This window comes from Patella vulgata, chromosome 4, assembly GCF_932274485.2.
Source record: "Patella vulgata chromosome 4, xgPatVulg1.2, whole genome shotgun sequence".
NCBI classification, from domain to species: Eukaryota; Metazoa; Mollusca; class Gastropoda; family Patellidae; genus Patella; species Patella vulgata.
The window spans coordinates 73,111,130-73,131,375 of record NC_065882.2 but is presented as its reverse complement, the minus strand read 5'-3'; the positions used below and the strand labels follow the sequence as shown (position 1 = coordinate 73,131,375).

General features: G+C 33.9%; 1 protein-coding gene across 3 annotated transcripts in view; it reads left to right on the top strand.

Moving 5' to 3' along the window:
* The first annotated feature begins 1,079 nt into the window (after positions 1-1,079).
* LOC126819769 (rho guanine nucleotide exchange factor 28) overlaps positions 1,080-20,246 on the top strand; it is a 237,406-nt gene continuing 218,239 nt past the window's right edge. For all 3 annotated transcript variants that reach the window (XM_050547974.2, XM_050547973.2, XM_050547972.2), the window contains exons 1-4: positions 1,080-1,170; positions 9,637-9,893; positions 17,691-17,734; positions 18,537-18,681. In XM_050547974.2, the coding sequence (XP_050403931.2) occupies positions 9,881-9,893; positions 17,691-17,734; positions 18,537-18,681 (202 nt within the window). In that variant the 5' untranslated portion in view covers positions 1,080-1,170; positions 9,637-9,880. The remainder of the gene's footprint in view (positions 1,171-9,636; positions 9,894-17,690; positions 17,735-18,536; positions 18,682-20,246) is intronic.

Here is a 20,246-nt window from a genome sequence, read left to right as displayed (position 1 = left end):
TATGTAAATTAATAAATGAAAGAATTATAAAATAAAAATAACTATTTTTCTTCACATTGGTGTTTTTAACAATTTTTGAGATAACGAAAGGATTGGCATCATCCTGTTAAAAGTTAAAATGGTTGGTTTAACCAATTGGATCTCTGCAATTAGACCTTTAAAGAGAGTCTGACCATGGACCCTATAGGTCAGGCTAACTGGAGGCCATGGTCACCATTTTGTTACTCAATCTTTAAAGATGCATTTTAAATATATAAGATTTAGATAAAGAGCTGGTCATTCTTGCTATAATAGTTCAAAAAATAATATATTCAAAATTCCAGTCAAATTACTTTATTCTGAGTGAAATTGAGGGTGTTTGAAGTCTGGACAAGATAATAACTTAAATATAGTCTTGATTATCATGTACAATTACTATGATAACAAAGTCTTGATTATTCACATTAACGTTAAATGACTGGATGTTCTAATCCATTCAATATCTCGCCCATCTGATGATCTAGTCGAGTGTTGAGTATTGGCTTGTCATGGAAATAAATGTTTAACAATAATTTATATAGGATTTGAAGCCAGAGAAAGATTTCTTATTTGCAGATTTAGCTCTTGCATAATGCATGTTTAAGTTTAATAGATCAAGTATAAACAAATATGAGATAATGAGTGTCAACCAACTGCCAAGGCTAATAATGGAAATTACATATTCCTATGTCCAAAGCCTATTATGGTTCAACCCAGCCCAGTCACACAATCTCATTGATCGTAGGCTACGGCTTGAAACTATTATATAACATGAAACATATTTCTATGTTGAATGAAAAGAGTTGGTGAAAATTCTCTGCTGGCACAGTATGGTTTTAACATCAAACATCAAGGTAAATGACCTCTCGAGTCTCTGTGTTTGTTCAAAGTCACTAAAGCTTAACCAATTAACTAGCCTATCATAAAAGACTCATTCATAATAGATAGCATTGTGGTCAGACGGCCTGGATAATGTTTCTATGTTTACAATCGGCGTCAATCACCTGAGACGAACTGGGTCATACTGATGACATTAGGTCACGTGACGTCACTGTCCCTCTGGTCCATGGCGGAACCTAAAGCTTGACAAGTGTCGTGTAATAGATACGGAAGTTGTGTATGGCTAATGTGTTGATATGCAATTTAAACATGGTGAGTCTACTTATTATACTACAAGGTTATAAATTCAACGCGGGGTTATTGTTTATTTCAATGCAATAAGCTAAATAAAGGCGGGAAAAAACAGTAAGTTTCCCTTGTTTCTGGTCGGTAAGATCTCTGCATGGTTCCCAATGGATGCAATGCGACACACGAGTGGATGCTGCAGAAAGAATGGTGTTGTATGTACCACACAGCAAGTTTTCCATTGTGTTCACTGTCGTTTACAAGCTATAAATATTTGCAAACCGTGTCAATATGCAGGTCACCCCGAACTTGATAATATTAACTTGTAGAGACAGTGTCATTGCAGTTTTACATGTTGAATATTGAGTAAATAAAGACATATTATATTTCCTAAAATACATGTAGTTGCAGCGTCATGTAAAATCAGTGTTGACTATTTTGTCAAATTTACTAGTATTAAGATAAGATAAATTTATTGCATTAAAATGCTCATATGGAGCAGCATGGGCCTACAGTTACATTCACATTATTACAACAAACATAGTACCATACCAATATTACAACAAGGGACCTCGGTTTTTCGTCCCATCCGGACAAATAGACAGCTGTCTTTGTCAGGCCCTCTGCTATGTATGAAGGAATGACAGTTGTTAATCAGTATTTTATAGACAAAGTTTTTGTCAATGTTGACATTGATTCCAATAAAGGAGCTTGATGTCTTCATTAGTCCGGATGGAGCAGAAAAGTAGGACATTAACTTCATTTTATAAAGGCTAAAGGAGATTCAAGGAATTACTGTTCATAATTTTTTTTATGAAACAATTGGTTACTGTTTGCTAATTAAAACCAATCAGATAAGACTGAGCCGACTAACAGCACTCCCAGATTTGATTTTAGGGAAGTCAAGGAATTCGAGGGCTTAGTGTACGTGTAGCTCTCTTTTCATTTTAAGCAACAGGGTTGGGTGGCCAAATGATTTAAAGGCTCAATACCACTCTTGTTGTAACTGAATAATATGTCCCAATCTTTATTCTGTTCAACAAATTGTACTATTTTACAATATTCCAATTAATTGATAATACAAATTTCACTTTAACACACCTAATTTAAAAAAATTGGAAAAATTCAACTAAATGATTTGAAAAGCCTAACGTAAACCTTTTCAAATATGACTTGGATTTAAAACTATTTTCGAACTTTCTGGACAAGTAAAATAGGATGTAATAGATAATTTACACAACAGGTAGGACACATAAACATCTAATATTTAGAATACGGCTATTATTTATTTTCTGGAGCTGTCAAGCCAGCAAGAGTGTTATTGTCCCTTTAAGCTGCACACATTGGATGAATCAAGTAGTATGGTTTCAATTGTTGATCCCTGCATTCGCTGAGAAAGTTCATCTGGATTTTCCGGCGTGGTTTCCCCTTGTCAGTGGTGCAGAACAAGGACAGCTGTCTAGTCATTTGGATGAGGCAAAAAATCAAGGTCCCGCATATAATTGGCATGCGCATAAAAGATCCTTTGGCAGTTGGAATTTGATATGAGAGTAGGCCATAGTGCCGCTGCCCGGGCAAAATTTCCCTCATAGACAGTAGGATCTTAAACCCCATTTCATTTCGTGGTTTCGATTGCCCGTTTGTATGTGACAAAGAGTAATCTTGTCAGTCCAACTTTGTGGATTTTTTCCGGGTCTTCTGGTCTCCTCTTGCGGCTAAAGACCCCTGTGCGCAAGCATATTATTGAAATGAAATTGAAGCATATATGTTAGGCCCAAAATGACCTAGTTTGTATCAAGTGGACGTTAAATTCCTCTCCCATTTAAAGCTCTGTACTGTATTACACAATAACATACCAGATTTTAGTTGTACCTAATCAACTAGTAACTAATATTTTGAATCTCTTTACAAGATGTGTATTAAAGATATGAATAAAAACATAGAAATTTTAATATAGAGGTATTCTGCCTATCAAAACCTTAATGTATCGGACAATGTCTACAACAATTTGTACTTGATCTGTGTTTCTGATTATATTAATTATGACAAAAATCATATATTTTGTTGATAATGAAATTTTTAAATTGAAATACATAAATTTAGCCCTATTTTTCATAAATATGATGAGAAATTAAAAAGATATGAAAACAAAAATTTATGCATTTAAAAATGCATTTCAGCTTAAATCATGATGGTCTTCAAGTTTTTAATATTCTTGAATTGACCCAAGGCAAATATTCCCTAAGAAAGTCGGCTTATCTACGATATCAGTTTGGATCATTATTACCGTAATATCCGCAAGGTATGTGAGCTGTCAGTCAAGATAGTTTTTATAATAAATTACATTCCATTGACCAGTCAATCATATTGGTGACAGGTAATTGACTGGGCTTTTTTTTCTCTCTCTTAACTCATCCGAAAATATAACATGGTAAAAATTTATCAGCAATACATCATACATGTAGTATCTTTATACATTAATTAGAGATATTTCAAGGGCTGTGCACACATGTAATGGCAGTTGTTAAAAAGGTATTAACTGTCAAGTCATTAAAATTGGAGTTGCTTCCCCTGAGGCATAAATATTTTTTTTTCTCAGATTTAATCAGATAAAAATAAGATTGCATGAATGGATTATTTTATAGATTTAAACCAACAAAAAATGGATAAGTTGGAATGACTTAATCAATTTTATATTAAAATCAACAAAAATGAATCAGTATTGTTTTTTTTTTTACAGCCAAACAAAAAGAATGAATGATAAAATCAATTGGTAATTCAATCAACCTATGGTATATGTACATTGTGATATAATGGAAGAAAAAAAATATATATTAATTTGTTTGAAAGATTTTTAGAAGTTACTATTAAAAATCCTACTTTTCTTCACTGACTGGGTTATTGGAGATGTGCAAACACCATACAAAGTGCTTATATATGGGTAATTTTGCCCCACTCTAAAGAGGGGCTTATGTCGACTTTGCAACTCAAAGCAACTAGTTCCAGTCAGTTGCAAGTGTGCTTATGTCGATCATATCAGCAATTGAGAGTAACTGAATTCGGGGCACTCAATTCATCCCGGAACTGATAGTGATTATGCTTAACACATGACTTAATTTATTCATCACATGATCAACAAAATGGCATATACCTTAGAAGAAGCACCCCAAAGACATCGTCGGTTTTTCCACAATTCTGTTAATATGTTATTGTGTACATCAGCATTTGAAAAGTTGGTGTCAACTTTTCAGTTGCAAGGTCGACATAAGCCCCTCTTTAACTTTATATCAAATTCCAACTGTCAAAAGTTCTTTTGCGTGTACACCATTGTGTACAGGGGACGTCCAAACAACTAAACACTGTCATTGCCAGGCCCTCTGTCCAGTGTCCAGCACTACTGACAAGGGGAAATCATGCTGTAAAATCCAAGGGTGGAGGGGGGACTTTTCCTTTCACGGCCAACATCATGATCAATATATTAAGAATATCTGTAGCACCAACTGCCAGTGCAATATTTCCCTCATACATGTACATGTATCACACATCATGTCTTCAGTAGCCCGGTTGGTGCAGAAGAGTAGGATGTTAAACCTCATTTATTCATCCATCATTCATCAATGTAACAAGCAAATCTCATAAATAAGAGTTATATACTGGTATACAGATCTTACAGATTCTCTAATATTTATGATGGCTATAATAATCATGATGATTACACAGATATTGTAACATGTAAGATAAAACCTTGATGCGTAGGCCCTGAGGAACACTAACTCCACTAGATACTAGTTTATTAAGTAATAAATGTCCATTATTAACAGTAGAAGGCAATAAAAGCTTGATAATTTGTGGAGGAAATGTGTGATGACCATTAATTAATTATAAGATTACATGTGTATACATTGGTGTAATCTTCTGATGATCTTATGTCTTGCAATAGGGTGTTAACTCTATCTGTCATTTTAAAGACATAAATGTTAAAAATAATAATAATGACTTTCTTGACATAAAACTGAATACTATTACAATGAATTATATACATGTAATACATAATACATGGAAAAGAGCATTGGAAGTATATATATATATTTTTTAAATATAGATGCAGTCGTTTATTTTGATTATGTTTCATCTTATACCTTCTTCTTCAATTAGTCTTTAACGTCATTATGGTAATATGATGGACATGTTCACCTGGAAAACAAAAGTCTAATGACAGATATGCCCAATCAAACCTGAAGATATATTACAATATATAACTAATACTAATCTAGATTATCGTTAATAATAAAATGAAGTGGGGTTTAACGTCCTACCGTTCTGCTCTGACCGGACTAATGAAGACGGACATGCGCCATGTGGTGTGCTATGAGGGAAATTTTGCCCGGACAGAGGTGCAACTGCCAAGGGTTCTTTTACATGTATGCCAATGTGTACAATGGTTTTTATCTCATCCGAATGGCTATATGTTGTCCCTTGCCAGGTCCTCCGTCCTGCATCACTGACAAGTGGGAACTGCGCCAGAAAATTCTGATGAACGTTCTTGGCCAACGCAGCTTTTGAACATGGGACCTCCAGGTTAGGGAGCCAACGTCTTCCTCACTGAGCCACCATGACTCCTTTGTTGATAATAACAGGATGGATTAATAATATTTTAAAAGACAAGAAAACAGGTAGCCGATTGCCTTTTACCCCTTTGAAGATATTCTTTAAAAAAAATTCCATGTGGCACTATATACAGTCTAATGGCTGATTGCATTATCTTCTTTTAATCTTCTTGTTTGCAGTTCACTGATTCAAGCTTTCATGACTGCAACCTAAAGGAACTAAATTTCTAAGTCAATATTTTCCATAATATTAGAAATTAAAAATACAAATTAGAATTAGAATTCATTATTGGTCCATTTCAATGAATATTGATGTTGTTACCTTGCCGTGAAAATAAGGGATCCAACTTAAAGGAACTAAATTTCTAAATCAATATTTTCCATAATATTAGAAATTATAAATACAAATTAGAATTCAGTTTTGGTCCATTTCAATCAATATTGATGATGTTACCTTGCCGTGAAAATATGGGATCCTAATATCTGTGGTTTTGGGTGCCATTTGTAATCAACAAAGTAAAACATATTCTATAAGACAATGCGGAAGTAATTAATAATGGCCGATTCTCAAACAAGAAAATAATAATTAAAAAAACATGTATAATGGACTAAGCAGACGTAAATGACTTTCTTTCAAATTGAACTGTTCACATATTTAACCGAACCTAATTGATTAGAAATTACAATAAATATTTTAAAAATTAAATATAGATCACTTTATATACATTCATATTATGTTAATACATGTTCATGTATGTGCTTTTAGACCCATTTACATGTATGGTTCCGAGGAATAGAGTCATACACCCTTTAACAAAGCTAGCAGGAACCTTGGAGGGTGTTCTAGCATTATTTTCCTGGCGAGGATAATACATGTAGACTCTACTTGTAACAGAATCTACACCTTTCGTTTTACAAATATCAAATCAACATATTAATTTGTCTCCACATGTACATCAATCAAAACTCGGATTGAGCTTCTATAAATCTGTGTGGAGTATTAATTTAGTTATTATTAGTTTCTTCACCTATCAAATCACTGAGCTGTTAGTACCCTGCTGGTTCGATATAAACGACTCTATAATATTATGGTATGGTGGTAGCTTAGCCTTTCCTTGTGCTTCAGGCAGTAAAACTAAATACCTGTTATTGACAAACCTGGCAGGTTGTTGGTTAGTTCAAGAGGTTAGTATATCTATTCACTACTGTCTACAAATTATAGGAAAAAAAACTACTACTACACTTGTACAAATTGATTTTCCATTCATGAAGGATAATGGACAAAGATAGTAGCCGGTAGGTAGGTCGCAAAATTTAATAGTTGTTTTTTTTTAAATTTACATCTCTTTTAAACCTTTTTGTTTGGACATTGCCTAGATAACAAATTTTCGCCTATGTTGAAATTTTGACGTGTTTGTCCAAGTCTTGGTATCAAATTTTGAAAAGATATGTAACAAATATAAGCCTATTTCTGTTTGTACTAAATCAAAATTTTGACAAGAAAATAGAAGGAATTGATTTTTAATATCTTGTCAATATGGTACTCCTGTCATTTATTTCATTTGCCAGGCAGTGACGGTGTACAAACTGATTAAATTTAAGACACCATTCCACTGACAGTGTACACACTATTAGATAGATTTCCTTGAATTTAAGACACCATTCTCCAGTTATTTTCAAACAGTTATTTGATCATTTTTTCCGATACATTTTGGGGGGGTGGATGGCTGAATGGTTAGCGTGCACGCGCTGTATCATAAAGTCTGTCATTGAGTCGACCTGCGTGGTTTCGAATCCCCGGTTGTATGTGGCAAGGAGTAGGATCCTCCGGTTTCCTCCCACTGCTAAAGACCCCTACTCGCAAGCGAATTATGTAAATAAAATTAAATCATATTTTAGTCCCGAAATAACCTAGTTTGTGTCGAGTGGACATTAATCCCCATTTCTCTCTCTCTCTCTTTTTCCGATACATTGTAGAATCATTAGATAAACAAAATTATGACAATTAACTGACACATGGTACGATTTTTATGGATGCACAATTATGGAGTTTATTACTGTGCAACGCTTCATCGAGGATACTCAATAGCCATTCTCAAGCAAATGATAAAAATAATGTGGATGTTAGACAAATATGAACTCATTCAGTATTAGACATTAGTTTCCATAATGTTTTGCATATTTTTCATGAATATTAGAATTTCATATTATTCTAATTTTGTAATTAAATAACTGACCGTCATTTTATCAGACGCCATTTTCACAACATCAGTGTTTTGTTGCTTTTCTGAATTGGATAAAAGACACAAATGTACACAGAGTATGCAACAGCAATAACAATTTAATAAAATTAAAACTTAACACAGTATGCCTCTCAAAGAAGACGATTAACAATTTTGTGGATGGTAGAGAAATATATAGAGAGTACATGTATGTACTAGCAATAACAATTTGATACAATTTAAACTTAACACAGTATGCCTCTCAAAGAAGACGATTAACAATTGTGTGGATGGTAGAGAAATATATAGAGAGTACATGTATGTACTAGCAATAACAATTTGATACAATTTAAACTTAACACAGTATGCCTCTCAAAGAAAAACGATTACTGTAACAATATGTATGGTAGAAAAACATCTATAGAATATACAGTAACAATGTAATAAAATTAAAACTTAACAGATCATTAACTAGGTGCTATTTGAAACTTTCTGAATACAATAAAAAAGGTCACTGTAAGCATACCCTGCATCAAGTACAACAGTTATTCTGTGTATTGTTGATGGTTTTAATTGTGGTAATTTGGCTTAAGGCACATTTATGACCAAAAAAAACCCAAACAAAACAGAAATGATTGAAAAGAATTTAAAGAAAAAATCCAAAATGACTGAATTGTGATATGGTTTGAATAATCAATTTGTTAAAGATAACCCATGAAAAACAGCACAAATTACAAAATGAATGTACACTGGTTTAATTCCAATGGGGTTTGTTATCTTTTTGTGAAAGATTCATTATGTAAGACTAGTAAGAGCTAAATCTGCTTAATGAACAGTCTTTTTTTTTCTAGCTTCAAATGTTATATAAATTATTATTTCATGATCAGTAGTGGAATACCGCGTTTTATCAGTGAAATAAAAGTGTTATTCCACTGGCTAAAGTAGTCCATGTTGTTTTTACCTAAAATGATTGTAAAATCATAAAATAAATAGAACATTTGTCGTTTTGTTGTGAATAACATATTTTATTTCATCTCTAAGCAAGAAAACGTTTATATTTTCACTCATGCTACGCATTCGTGAAAATATAAGTTTTCTTGCTTCTCGATGAAATAAAATATGTTATTCACTCTAAAACGACAAATATCTTCTATTTAATTAGACATATATTCACTTGACAATTGAAACTATGTTATTTTATCAATCGGCTATTCCTTGCTAAACATTCATAATTTTGCTCAAGTAATTTGACTGAAATTTTCAATATATTCTTCTTTAATTTTCTATTGTTAAACTATTTTAAGCAGGAACGGACAGCTCTTTATCTAAATCTTACATAATCTATCTTTAACGATTTATATGAATTGCATATTCAGGTGACTAAACAGTGAACATATACTTGTTGTTATCAGGTATCCAAATATATTTGGTGATAAAAATATTTGAGTTAACATGAGAATTTATTTTGCCTGAAGTCAGTCGAAGAAATAAGGGGATTACTGAAGTGGGGAGGATTATGTGTGAATCACAACTTGTCGTACAATGTGCTTATTGTAGTGTAGGTGCCTACATGGATGATTGTGTGTTTTTGTCAAGTTTCTTTTTCTATCGGAATTAAGCATGGATGTTTCATACATAAACTTATTTACTTAGTTTCTTTACAGGTGGATGGTGAGACTAAGTATGTGTAATCGGCGAGTGGAAGTATCTTATTTACTAGTTCAACAGAGTGTGGCCGTTTTGTGTAGTAGTAGCTGACCCTTTTCGAGTATCAAGACTGTTTGAATGTTGATGAAAAACAAACCTAGGGTCTTGGTTTAGCTCGGTATGTCGTCAACTGGATGAATCTATTGTATTGTGCTATCAAATCAAACTGAGAAAAACACAAATCGTCAATAACAGCCAGCGATGGCTGATCAAGGTAAAACCTATTTTATTTTTTTCTAGTTTTGAATGTTTTCTAGCCTTGAAAATAGAAAGTGCTAGGGTTTTATCCTAGGGTCTTCTAAAATCAATAATTAGTTTTATTGATAATAATAAAGGGCTGCCATGTTAACTGTTGTGTAATTGCACAGATTAAACATACATTATGCAAGAGCTAAATCTGTCTATTGCATGTCTTTCTTTAGGCCTGAAATGTTATCTAAATTAATAATTAGACATTAATTTACCTATCCAGTATAATCAACTCTAGATGGCATCTTTAGATTATGATTATGAGCCGATTTACTGCATAACTTTCCTTCACAATTTAACGATTAAATGGATAATCGAGACTATGCTGTTTATCGTACTAACTTTAGTAATGATGATCGAGGCTAGGCGGAAATTTCAGTCGCTTAGTTCTCGGATCATAGTGGATCAATTTGACTTAAATTTTCAGCAAATTGCCTTTACATTATCTAGTTTTTAACTATGATAGTGAGAACTGCCAACACCTTATCGATTCTCCCATAATGTATCTTTAAAATGTGCAGACAACTGTTTCAATTCAAAGAAACAAATGGGAAGCTGATTTACATAAACCATTGGCTTGTTTCGGTATCCAGTGGAAAAAATATTGTTTAAATGAAATGAAAAAAGAAAAGAACCAGATGAAATGGGGTTTAACTACATGTACATGTACCTACTTTTCTGCACTGATATGGCATACATGTATGAAGACAGCCAAAACAAACAAAAGAAACATGTTTTGCAAATCTCTTGAATGTTATGATTTAAAGATTTAATTCCCAAATGTAACAGTTTGAATTATTAATGTATTATTGTTGAAAAGAGATTCTTACTACTGATAGTAAGTGCAGGAGGACCACACTACATGCAAACACAATCGATAAGACAAACCTACGGACAAGACAAACTACACAGACATTGCAAATAATAAACAACAAATATCAAACCGAGTGATTGGATCCAAGTATCACTGGAAGATATGTCTTTGACGTCTGCTGTATTTTAAAGGGTATTGTTATATATCATGCAGTATGTCTTAGTAACAATGTCCCTTTATATAGTTGATTAAAGGAATGTGATTTTGATATACCTTTCTCCTTGCATGGAAATATTTCAACTGGACTTCCTCATTTCTGTCATAAAATGATTGATACCTGTATACATACATGTACATGTATAATAAGTACAATGTGAGGATCTAATTATTTCTTCTGTTAACATCTGATATCACTTCCCATTTAAATATATTTAGAGCACTCGATACCAAGATTCAGACTAGTCTCTCTGGGTCGGTGGCCTTTGGCCCTTAGGTTATCTTCTACTCAGGTTTCTGAATTCCAAGTCCAAAACATTACTGATGTTAGCTACAAACAGTAAAGGATGTCATACACAAGGCAGGATGTGCATACTCATTTTAACGACCTGGTACCACTTCTCATTTGTGTAGTCCAGACAGTTTTGTATTTGAACAATATATAGTGGGTTTTTTTTGTATTTTCTGGTGTCTAAATATTATGTACCTTTTGTACATGTATACACACTTGTAATTTTATTTTGGGAAACAAAGCAATTAGTTGTATTTTGTGATGTCTAAATTTTATGTACCTGTTTTATAATGGGAAAAAAAATATTTTGTGTTGTACATATATAAATTTTATGTAGCTATTAATATGTAACAAGGTCATTTGTGGAGATTTCAGAGATAAACAAAGATTTTTAATGTGAAAGGTTATAGGTCAGATATTATTATGAATGTTACATCATAAGCCAGGGGATCAGAGCTGAAGGTAGATTAGGAAAGTAAAATCTCAGATTATAATTACATGTATATTATATTAAACTATAATAACAGAGGTCATTACAGGTAGATTGTTATATAACTTACTATTATACGGTTAATACACTGAAATCCTTAAGGGAGGTTGGATGGCCGAATGGTTAGCACGTGCACACTGTATCATACAGTCTGTCATTGGGTCAACTGGTGTGGTTTCAATTCCCCGGTTGTACGTGGCAAGGAGTAGGGTTGCCTGTCCAACCTCGTGGGTTTTCTCAGGGATTTCTAGTCTCCTCCCCCTGTGCGCAAGCGAATTATTGAATTAAAATTGAACCATGTTTTAGTCCCGAAATTACTTAGTTTGTGTCGAGTGGATATTAAACCCCATTTCTCTCTCTATCATAAGACAGAAATTCCACCATCTTGGCCAAATTCTTCCCTTTGCATTGCTCACTTGTATTCTTTATTTCTATTATGTTAAGTACTTTGTTTGAACGAGGTATTTTCCCAGATGTTTCAGCAAAGGTATTTTCTTTTGAAATTAATGACATATTCATGTTAAATAGAGCATCAAGATATTTCAATTACGTCTATATAAATAAATAGTTTTTATTCTACATACAGTTACATCTGAATAATTTTATTCATGATTTTTGATCACTGACAGAAAATGTACATTAATTATGTGTTATAGAAATGTAAACTATTGGGTCAGTGAGAGCATTGGGTATATTATATCACAAAAAAATCTGAGAAAAAAACTTTGTGTCTTTTCCAGCAACGCATTTGTTTTAGTGTTTCAATTCTCTTGCACGTACATGTAGGGGCATTAGCTGTGGGAGGACCACAGACAAAACCCATGAGGTTAGTTATTGAACTGGGAATAAACAGATCACAATTCTAAGGAATAGCTTGTTACTAAGCTTGATAAAGAGTTGATAAGTAAAATGTGATAACTGTATTCCATAGAATTGTGACCTGTGTATCAGTCCTACACTCAAACCAGGTTTTCGTCAAATCCATCCAGATACATGTAAGGAATAATTAGTATTAAATGTCACCTGCCATCAACTGTCATTTAGTGTCAGGAATAATTAGTGGAATCAGCCATTTAACTATATGATATCTGATACCATTTCACCTCATTTTCTTACAAGAATTTCAACTTTGTGACCTTATCAAAGAAAGTTTTTGACCATGTGTTATATAATAATGACTATAGTAACAAGGGGGTGTTGACAGCATTAGAATCTGAATATATTGACAGTATTAATGAAATGGAATGGGGTTTAATGTCATACTGTTCTGTTAGGACTCAGCTAATGAAGATGGGCATACGCCATACAGTGTGCGATAAGGGAAATTTTGCCCTGACAGCGGCATTATGGCCTACTCTTATATTGAATTGCAACTGTCAAAGGATCTTTTACGTTCATGCTATATGTGTAAACGGGACATTGGTTTTTCATCCCATGCAAACGTTGTCCCTTGCCAGACCCTGTGTCCTGAACCACTGACAAGGGGGAACCAGCCCCGGAATATCGTGTTGAACATGCTTGACCAACGCAGGGATTGAAGATGCGACCGCTAGGTTAGCGAGCCGACGTCTTACCCGCCAGACCACCGTGGCTCCCAGTAACAGTAAAGAACATTCTGAAAGTCAACATGAGTAAAGTCTAACCAACATAATACTTTTGAGAATTTTGAGCATTACACCAGTAGGACGTAAACTCCTTTCCAATTTGTACACAGAATCATGTTTTTTTTCAGTCTCATTCGAATGACTAGACACAATTTTTTGTCAGGATTTTCATGTCTGGTCCGCCTTTTCGAAAAATGCGGAGCACAGGGTCTTAATATTTTGGATGGGACGAATAAAAACAAGATCCAATGTACATGATGGCATCAAGGTTGTTTTTAAGTGCACGCCAATAAGTACATTATTGGATCTTGTTTTTTCGGTCCAACCCAAACAATACATGTACATGTAGCACATTGCCCCTTGTATTGCCCATCTTCATTAGCCCAGTTTGTGCAGAAGAGTAGGACGTTAAACCCCCATTTCATTTAACCTTTATTTTAGATAACATGTTGGTACTTTATTATTATGATGATGATAGAATGACAAAATAATTTTGTCCAGTATTTGATTTACAATGATTAAGTCTGTCAAATGTCACTATATGTAGTTATGTTTATAATATTAGTTATTAACAATAGACCTCTGACATTTACTCTCTCTATATAATTACAGTCAACAAACAGTCTTTTAACTTCATTAACTCTTGACCAAAGAAAATGCTGGGTTAAAACCGGTTTTGATGTTGATTTTGCTTGGCTTTTATGTTGGAGGTGGCGGCGGCGGCCACAGGGTCATACACATGTAAAGTTTTTCGGATGGGACAAAAATCGAGGTCCAATGTACACATTGACATGCACATAAAAGAACCAAAATGACAGTTGGAATTAAGAATAAGAGTAGGCTGTAGCACATTGTATGATGATGTATGCCAGTCTTCATTAGAACAGTAGGATATTCAAGTCCATTTCATTGAATTCCCTTGTTGCTAGAACACATGATAGTGTACCAGTCCCCTTAGAACACCTAGTACCATTTCTCAGATGTTAATTTCATATTTAGAGAGAGAGAGAGAAATGGGGATCAAGGTCCACTTGACCCAAACTAGGTCATTTCAGGACAAACACATGGTTCAATTTCATTTCAATATTTCGCTTGCACATAGGGGTCTTTAGCAGTGGGAGAAACCAGGGAGTCGAAACCATGCCAGTTGACTCAATGACAGACCTTATGATGCAACACGCACAGGTGCTAACCATTCGGCCATCCAACCCCGTCTTTTAGAACACATACATGTACATATTATATCCTATTTGAAATTTTGGCAGAATAATATAGCATTTTCCCCATCTTCATAAGCCCTGTTGGTGTAGAACAGTAGGTTGTTAAACACCATTTCATTTCATAGCATTTTTGAGTTGTATAAAACTTCCTGTTCAACAACATAATACTATAGAAGAAATGTTTGGAAGGAACAGAGAGTCTGTATGTGGCCAAGTTTTATTGATAAGATTGTGACTTTCATTAGGTGATATCCTTGATTACCAATTTGCCTATGTACATGTATAAGGCCACATTAATTTAATTTTCTGTTCTTTAGGATCTTGATAAATAAAAAGACACTTGGAACTAAAAGCACAACTAAGTAAGTCTTTTTTCCAAAGAAATAAAAAGAAACTTTTTGCATTTGTTCCTGAACATCAGAAAATGAAATTGGTATGGCCTAGATTACATGAATAACATGAGAAATGGGGTTAATGTCCACTCGATACAAACTAGGTTATTCCGGGACTTACATATGGTTTAATTTTATTTCAATAATTCGCTAGTGGGTAGGGGTCTTTAGCAGTGGGAGGAAACCAGAGGATCTGAAGAAAACCCATGAGGTTGGTCAAGCGACCCTACTCCTTGGCTTGTTATGCAGGGATTCGAAACCATGCCGCTTGATTCATGACAGACTTTGTTATCAAACGCGCATGCATTAACCATTTGGCCAACCAATCCCCTATATGAGTTTGTATTTGTAACATACATGTAATGACCATGAACACTTAGATGCCAAGATGTTTTCATCTGTTGCCACCTTTTTAGTTTGGAAGCTATAGTGGCTCAGTGGGTAGGGCGCTGGCTTACTAAATGAGGGCAGCACAGGTTCAATCCTGGTGTTGGTCGAGAAAGTTCGTCTGGTGGAATTTTTGAGTTTGGTTTCCCCAAGTCATTGATAAAAACTAGATATTTTATACACGTTAGTTGGATTTGGATGAGAAATGCTGCTGTCTGGACAAGATTTCCCTCATATCACACCGCTTGATGTACTGTATGGTCATCTTCGCCTGGTTGGTGTAAAACAATTGGAAGTTAAACTCTATTTTCATTTTATATCTTCTTCGCAGTAAAGTTGTATCGTTGTGGTGATATCAATGTTATTTCAGTACATTTTAATACTGTATTTATATGCCCCATTTTAATGACCAATAGTTCTCATAAAATTTGAACTAATAACTCAGCTATTATATCGTTTGCCAACTATATAATAAAATTAGAAATCTCTGAGTGGCGAGTGGCCGTCCCGGATTTCTCTCATTAACTATTTATATAAACTATATAATATAGAGAGACACACACGGATTAACTCAACACTTTGGGACACTTAGTCATTTTGGGACTAACATATGGTTTGCTTAATGGCGATTATATTTCAATAATTCACTTGAGCCTAGGGGTCTTTAGCAGTGGTAGGACATCGGAGGACCCAGAGAAAACCCAAACCATGCCACTTGACTCAATGATAGATGTTAAGCAGAAGGTTATATTTCACCCCATGGTAATTTTACACCTATTTTATCAAACAATATCTTTAATTTTTACCATTTAATCCACGCTTAAATGTATTCAAATCGATTATTTAGCACTTAATTAAGAAAACAAAGTTAAAATATTGACAGCTTGGATTTAGTCGGAATATAAGGAGGCCCATTAAAAGATTTAAAGATTTTTGAGTAAATGTGGGCTTCTGTGAAATTTTTGTGCTTAATTGTTTATTTTCATACAAAGCACGCCACTTTTAAAATAGGTCTGTCCGTCTGTCTGTCAAGCACACATTTTGGAACCCAGTTTGGGGTAAATGTTCATGAGACGAATCTCTTGTCTTGCCCACTTAGGTTAAATTGAGATAAGAAATTTGATTTGTCCATGACTCTTGATTCTTTTGAGTGAGAATGATAAAACTGACTGTTTAATTTCATTACATCCATACTTTAACTACGAGTGATAATGATCTTGAAACGTTATAAAAAGATAAATGTAATTATGAGTATCATTTATTTATTGTGGGATTAAGACTGGGGACATTATCAGTACCTGTTGGTTTGTTCTGCTAAATTGGTTTAGAAATGAAATGTTCTGCTTTGACTGGGCTATTGAAAACGCCATATGCCATACGTGTACTATGAGGGAATATTTGCTCTGGCATCGGCACTATGACCTACTCTTATATTGAATTCCAACTGCCAAGGTATCTTTTACGTGCACGTCAATCTATACACAGGACCTTATTTTTTCGTCCCATCCAAACAACTAGACAACTGTCCTTATCTGAAAACCTTATCTGAAAATCCAGATGAACTTTCTCAGCCAGTGCAGGGATCAAACACTCGACCTCCAGGCTAGCGAGCTAGCAACTTACCCACTTAGCCACTGTGGTTCCCTAAATTGGTTTAGAAAATATAACATAAATAAATATTTTGAACATTAATTGGTTTTTTATCCATAGAGAATGAGTTTATTGAAAGAGATATATTTTCTGTCACACTTTGCTTAATCATTTGTCTGAAAAAACTAACGATCGCAGTAAAGATTGTCAACTCTGGGAACAAAAAAAAATTAGTTTAAAAGCTTTTAAAATCGTTACACCGATATCATTAATAAACAATAAGACTAGTTTAGTCTAAAAACAAGCTCTGGATCTATGAAATCAATAAGAGGCAGTAATGATAATACAAGGTTTATGGCTAAGAACTATCATAAAATACTTAGTCAGCATATTCTAAATTAAGAATAATTCTATTCGTCCACCCCAATCCATTAATCACCGTAATTATTTTCTATTTTGACTGTGATAGCAAATTATTCTATTCCTGCTAATATGTTTAATATAGAGTAGTTCATCATAAATATTTGTGATTTCAGGGAGGAAATTCTGTTCGTGCATACATTTTGATTTTTTCAAGGCTGTGTTGTTCGATTTATGAATGTTTTAATTCATATTCAGTGGATTTAAACCTCTTTGATTTAGGTTCCCTCATCATTTGGTAGAGAGAAATGACCTACTTTGGTTAAACCCTCTCTCTCAAAAGTTATACATGTAGCTTATGTTCTATAAGATTTAAACTGGGTTTTTTTTATTTCAGAAGAAGACTTGATGACCCTGTCTACTAAAATATCGCCAGTCTATGTAAGTAGAAACTTTATAGATTACAGAAAGCGGGATTAAAGATTTTGTTTCAGAAACTTAATGAGACGCCGACACGTTCACTATGAGCAAGCAAATTATTTAAATAAAATTGAATCCTGTTAGTCCCAAAATGACCTGAGTGTATGTTAAACATTTCTACTTCTCACCCCCAAAGGAAATAAAAGAAATGAGATTTAATGTACATATTATATTTTTTGCCTTGACAGCAGCGCTATCTACTACTCTGAATTTGATTTTCCAATTGTCAAGGGCTCTATTGTTTGCTAACCAATATGAATATGGGACTTCATTTTTCATTTCATCATTATTCCTCACTAGGCCCTCTATCCTGCACCACTGACAAGATTTGTCTAGTTCGGTTGGGCTTGCCAAGGGTAGTAACTATATAGTTGACAAACAAAATTTGAGAAATTGGTAGGGGTAGCGGATACAATGTACATGTATGAATCATTAGTAGCTCTTGTTAAACATCCCCTGAGAGTTGGAAAGTGAAATAGGAGTAGGTCCCCAAAGTACACTTTTGGTCCTGATCATAGTGGTATAACCACAATAAGATGTTAAACCCTGTTTCCATGGTCTTATGACAGGGATCTCTCTCTCTCTCCCTCCCCCTCTCTCTCTCTCTCTCTCTTATTTGGCCTTAAGCCAGAGGAATGGATGTTAAAACCCAATTCCTCTCTCTTTTTATTATTAATGACAGTGCATTATACTGACAGGGACATGTAGTGCTGCGTCTATATAATAAAACATGTCTTTATTAATAATCAATATTATCTTACAGGGCGGAAATCTCTACATCGTATTCTCAGATGATGTGTCATTCCCATTAGATGCAGAATTATATCTGGTATTCGAGGGATCACGTCAACGTCATGTGACATCATGTGATCTTGTCAACGAGCATACCTTGCATTCCAGGATACCAGGTAATGACCTATCACTATTCTGATGCCATTTTTGTCTTCAAAAGCTTGGATAAGTTATGATATTAACTTGTCAATATGTCAATTTTTTTTATTTTTTTTTGATGGCGTTGAGCTATTTTAAGTTCAACGAGTACCCACCCGCACAAGATCTTCACCCAGTTATCAAGTGGTGTAATTGTGTCTGTTGAATGTCAGATAACTGTCACTTGGAACGAAAACAATTAATATATAAGTAACATGATTCTATATTTGTGATCACCCACATCTACTGTTTTATAGATTAATCTTTGTACTCAGCCGAAAATAATTTGTTTAAATGGTGTTTCGGTTTTAGAGAATAGATGTTGCATTCTAAAGAATAGATCAGTTTTACGCCATTTAAATGTTTTTCCATACTAGAGAACAGATGTTGTATACTAGAGAATAGATCAGTTTTACACCAGACTACTAATGAATAGATCACTTTCACACATGGTGCTTTGTACTAAAGAATCTAAAAGTTTTACACCATTTAAATGGTTTTTTATACTAGAGAATAGATCAGTTTTACACATTTAAATTTAAAATGGTGTTTTATACTAGAGAATAGATCAGTTTTACACCATTTAAATGGTGTTATGTACCAAAGAATAGATCAGTTTTGCACAAGGTGCTTTGTACTAAAGAATCTAAAGGTTTTACACCATTTAAAAACTAGAGAATAGATCAGCTTTACACCATTTAAATGATGTTCTTTACTAGAGAATAGATTTTAAACCATTTAAATGGTGTTTTATACTAGAGAATAGATCAGCTTTACACCATTTAAATGGTGTTACATTCTAGAGATTAGATCAGTTTTACACCATTTAAATGGTGCTCCATACTAGAGAATAGATTAGTTTTACACCATTTAAATGGTGTTCTGTACTATACTAGAGGATGGATAAGTTTTACACCATTTAAATGGTGTTCCATACTAGAGATTAGATCAGTTTTACACCATTTAAATCATGTTCCTTACTAAAGAATAGATTAGTTTTACACCATTTAAGTGGTGTTCCGTACTGTATTAGAGAATAGATCAGTTTTACACCATTTAAATTGTGTTCCTTACTCAGTTTTACACCATTTAAATGGTGTTCCATACTGTACCAGAGAATAGATCAGTTTTACACCATTTAAATGGTGTTCCGTACCAGAGAATAGATAACTTCTACACATGGTGCTTTGTACTAAAGAATCTAAAAGTTTTACACACTTCTGTGGTTTATTGTACATTGTTATAACCAAGGCTGTTGTTTCAATTATATTTACCAATCTGACTGAAATTGGCCGACTTGAAAAACAATTACCTGTCAGCAATGTTTGATTTGAAGCTTGCCCGGGCTCTCGATCAATAATGAATTCAGGGTATTTTTATCATTTTCAGTCAGAAAATGTATCTACATGTATTTATAAATTTTGCAAAATAGATTTGAAGGGTATCAACTATTATGATAGAAACATGTCTTCAAAGCCACATAGACTTTTTTCTGACTTGATGTGAGGATATCAAAGATTACCTAAGGTCTAATTTGTGAACC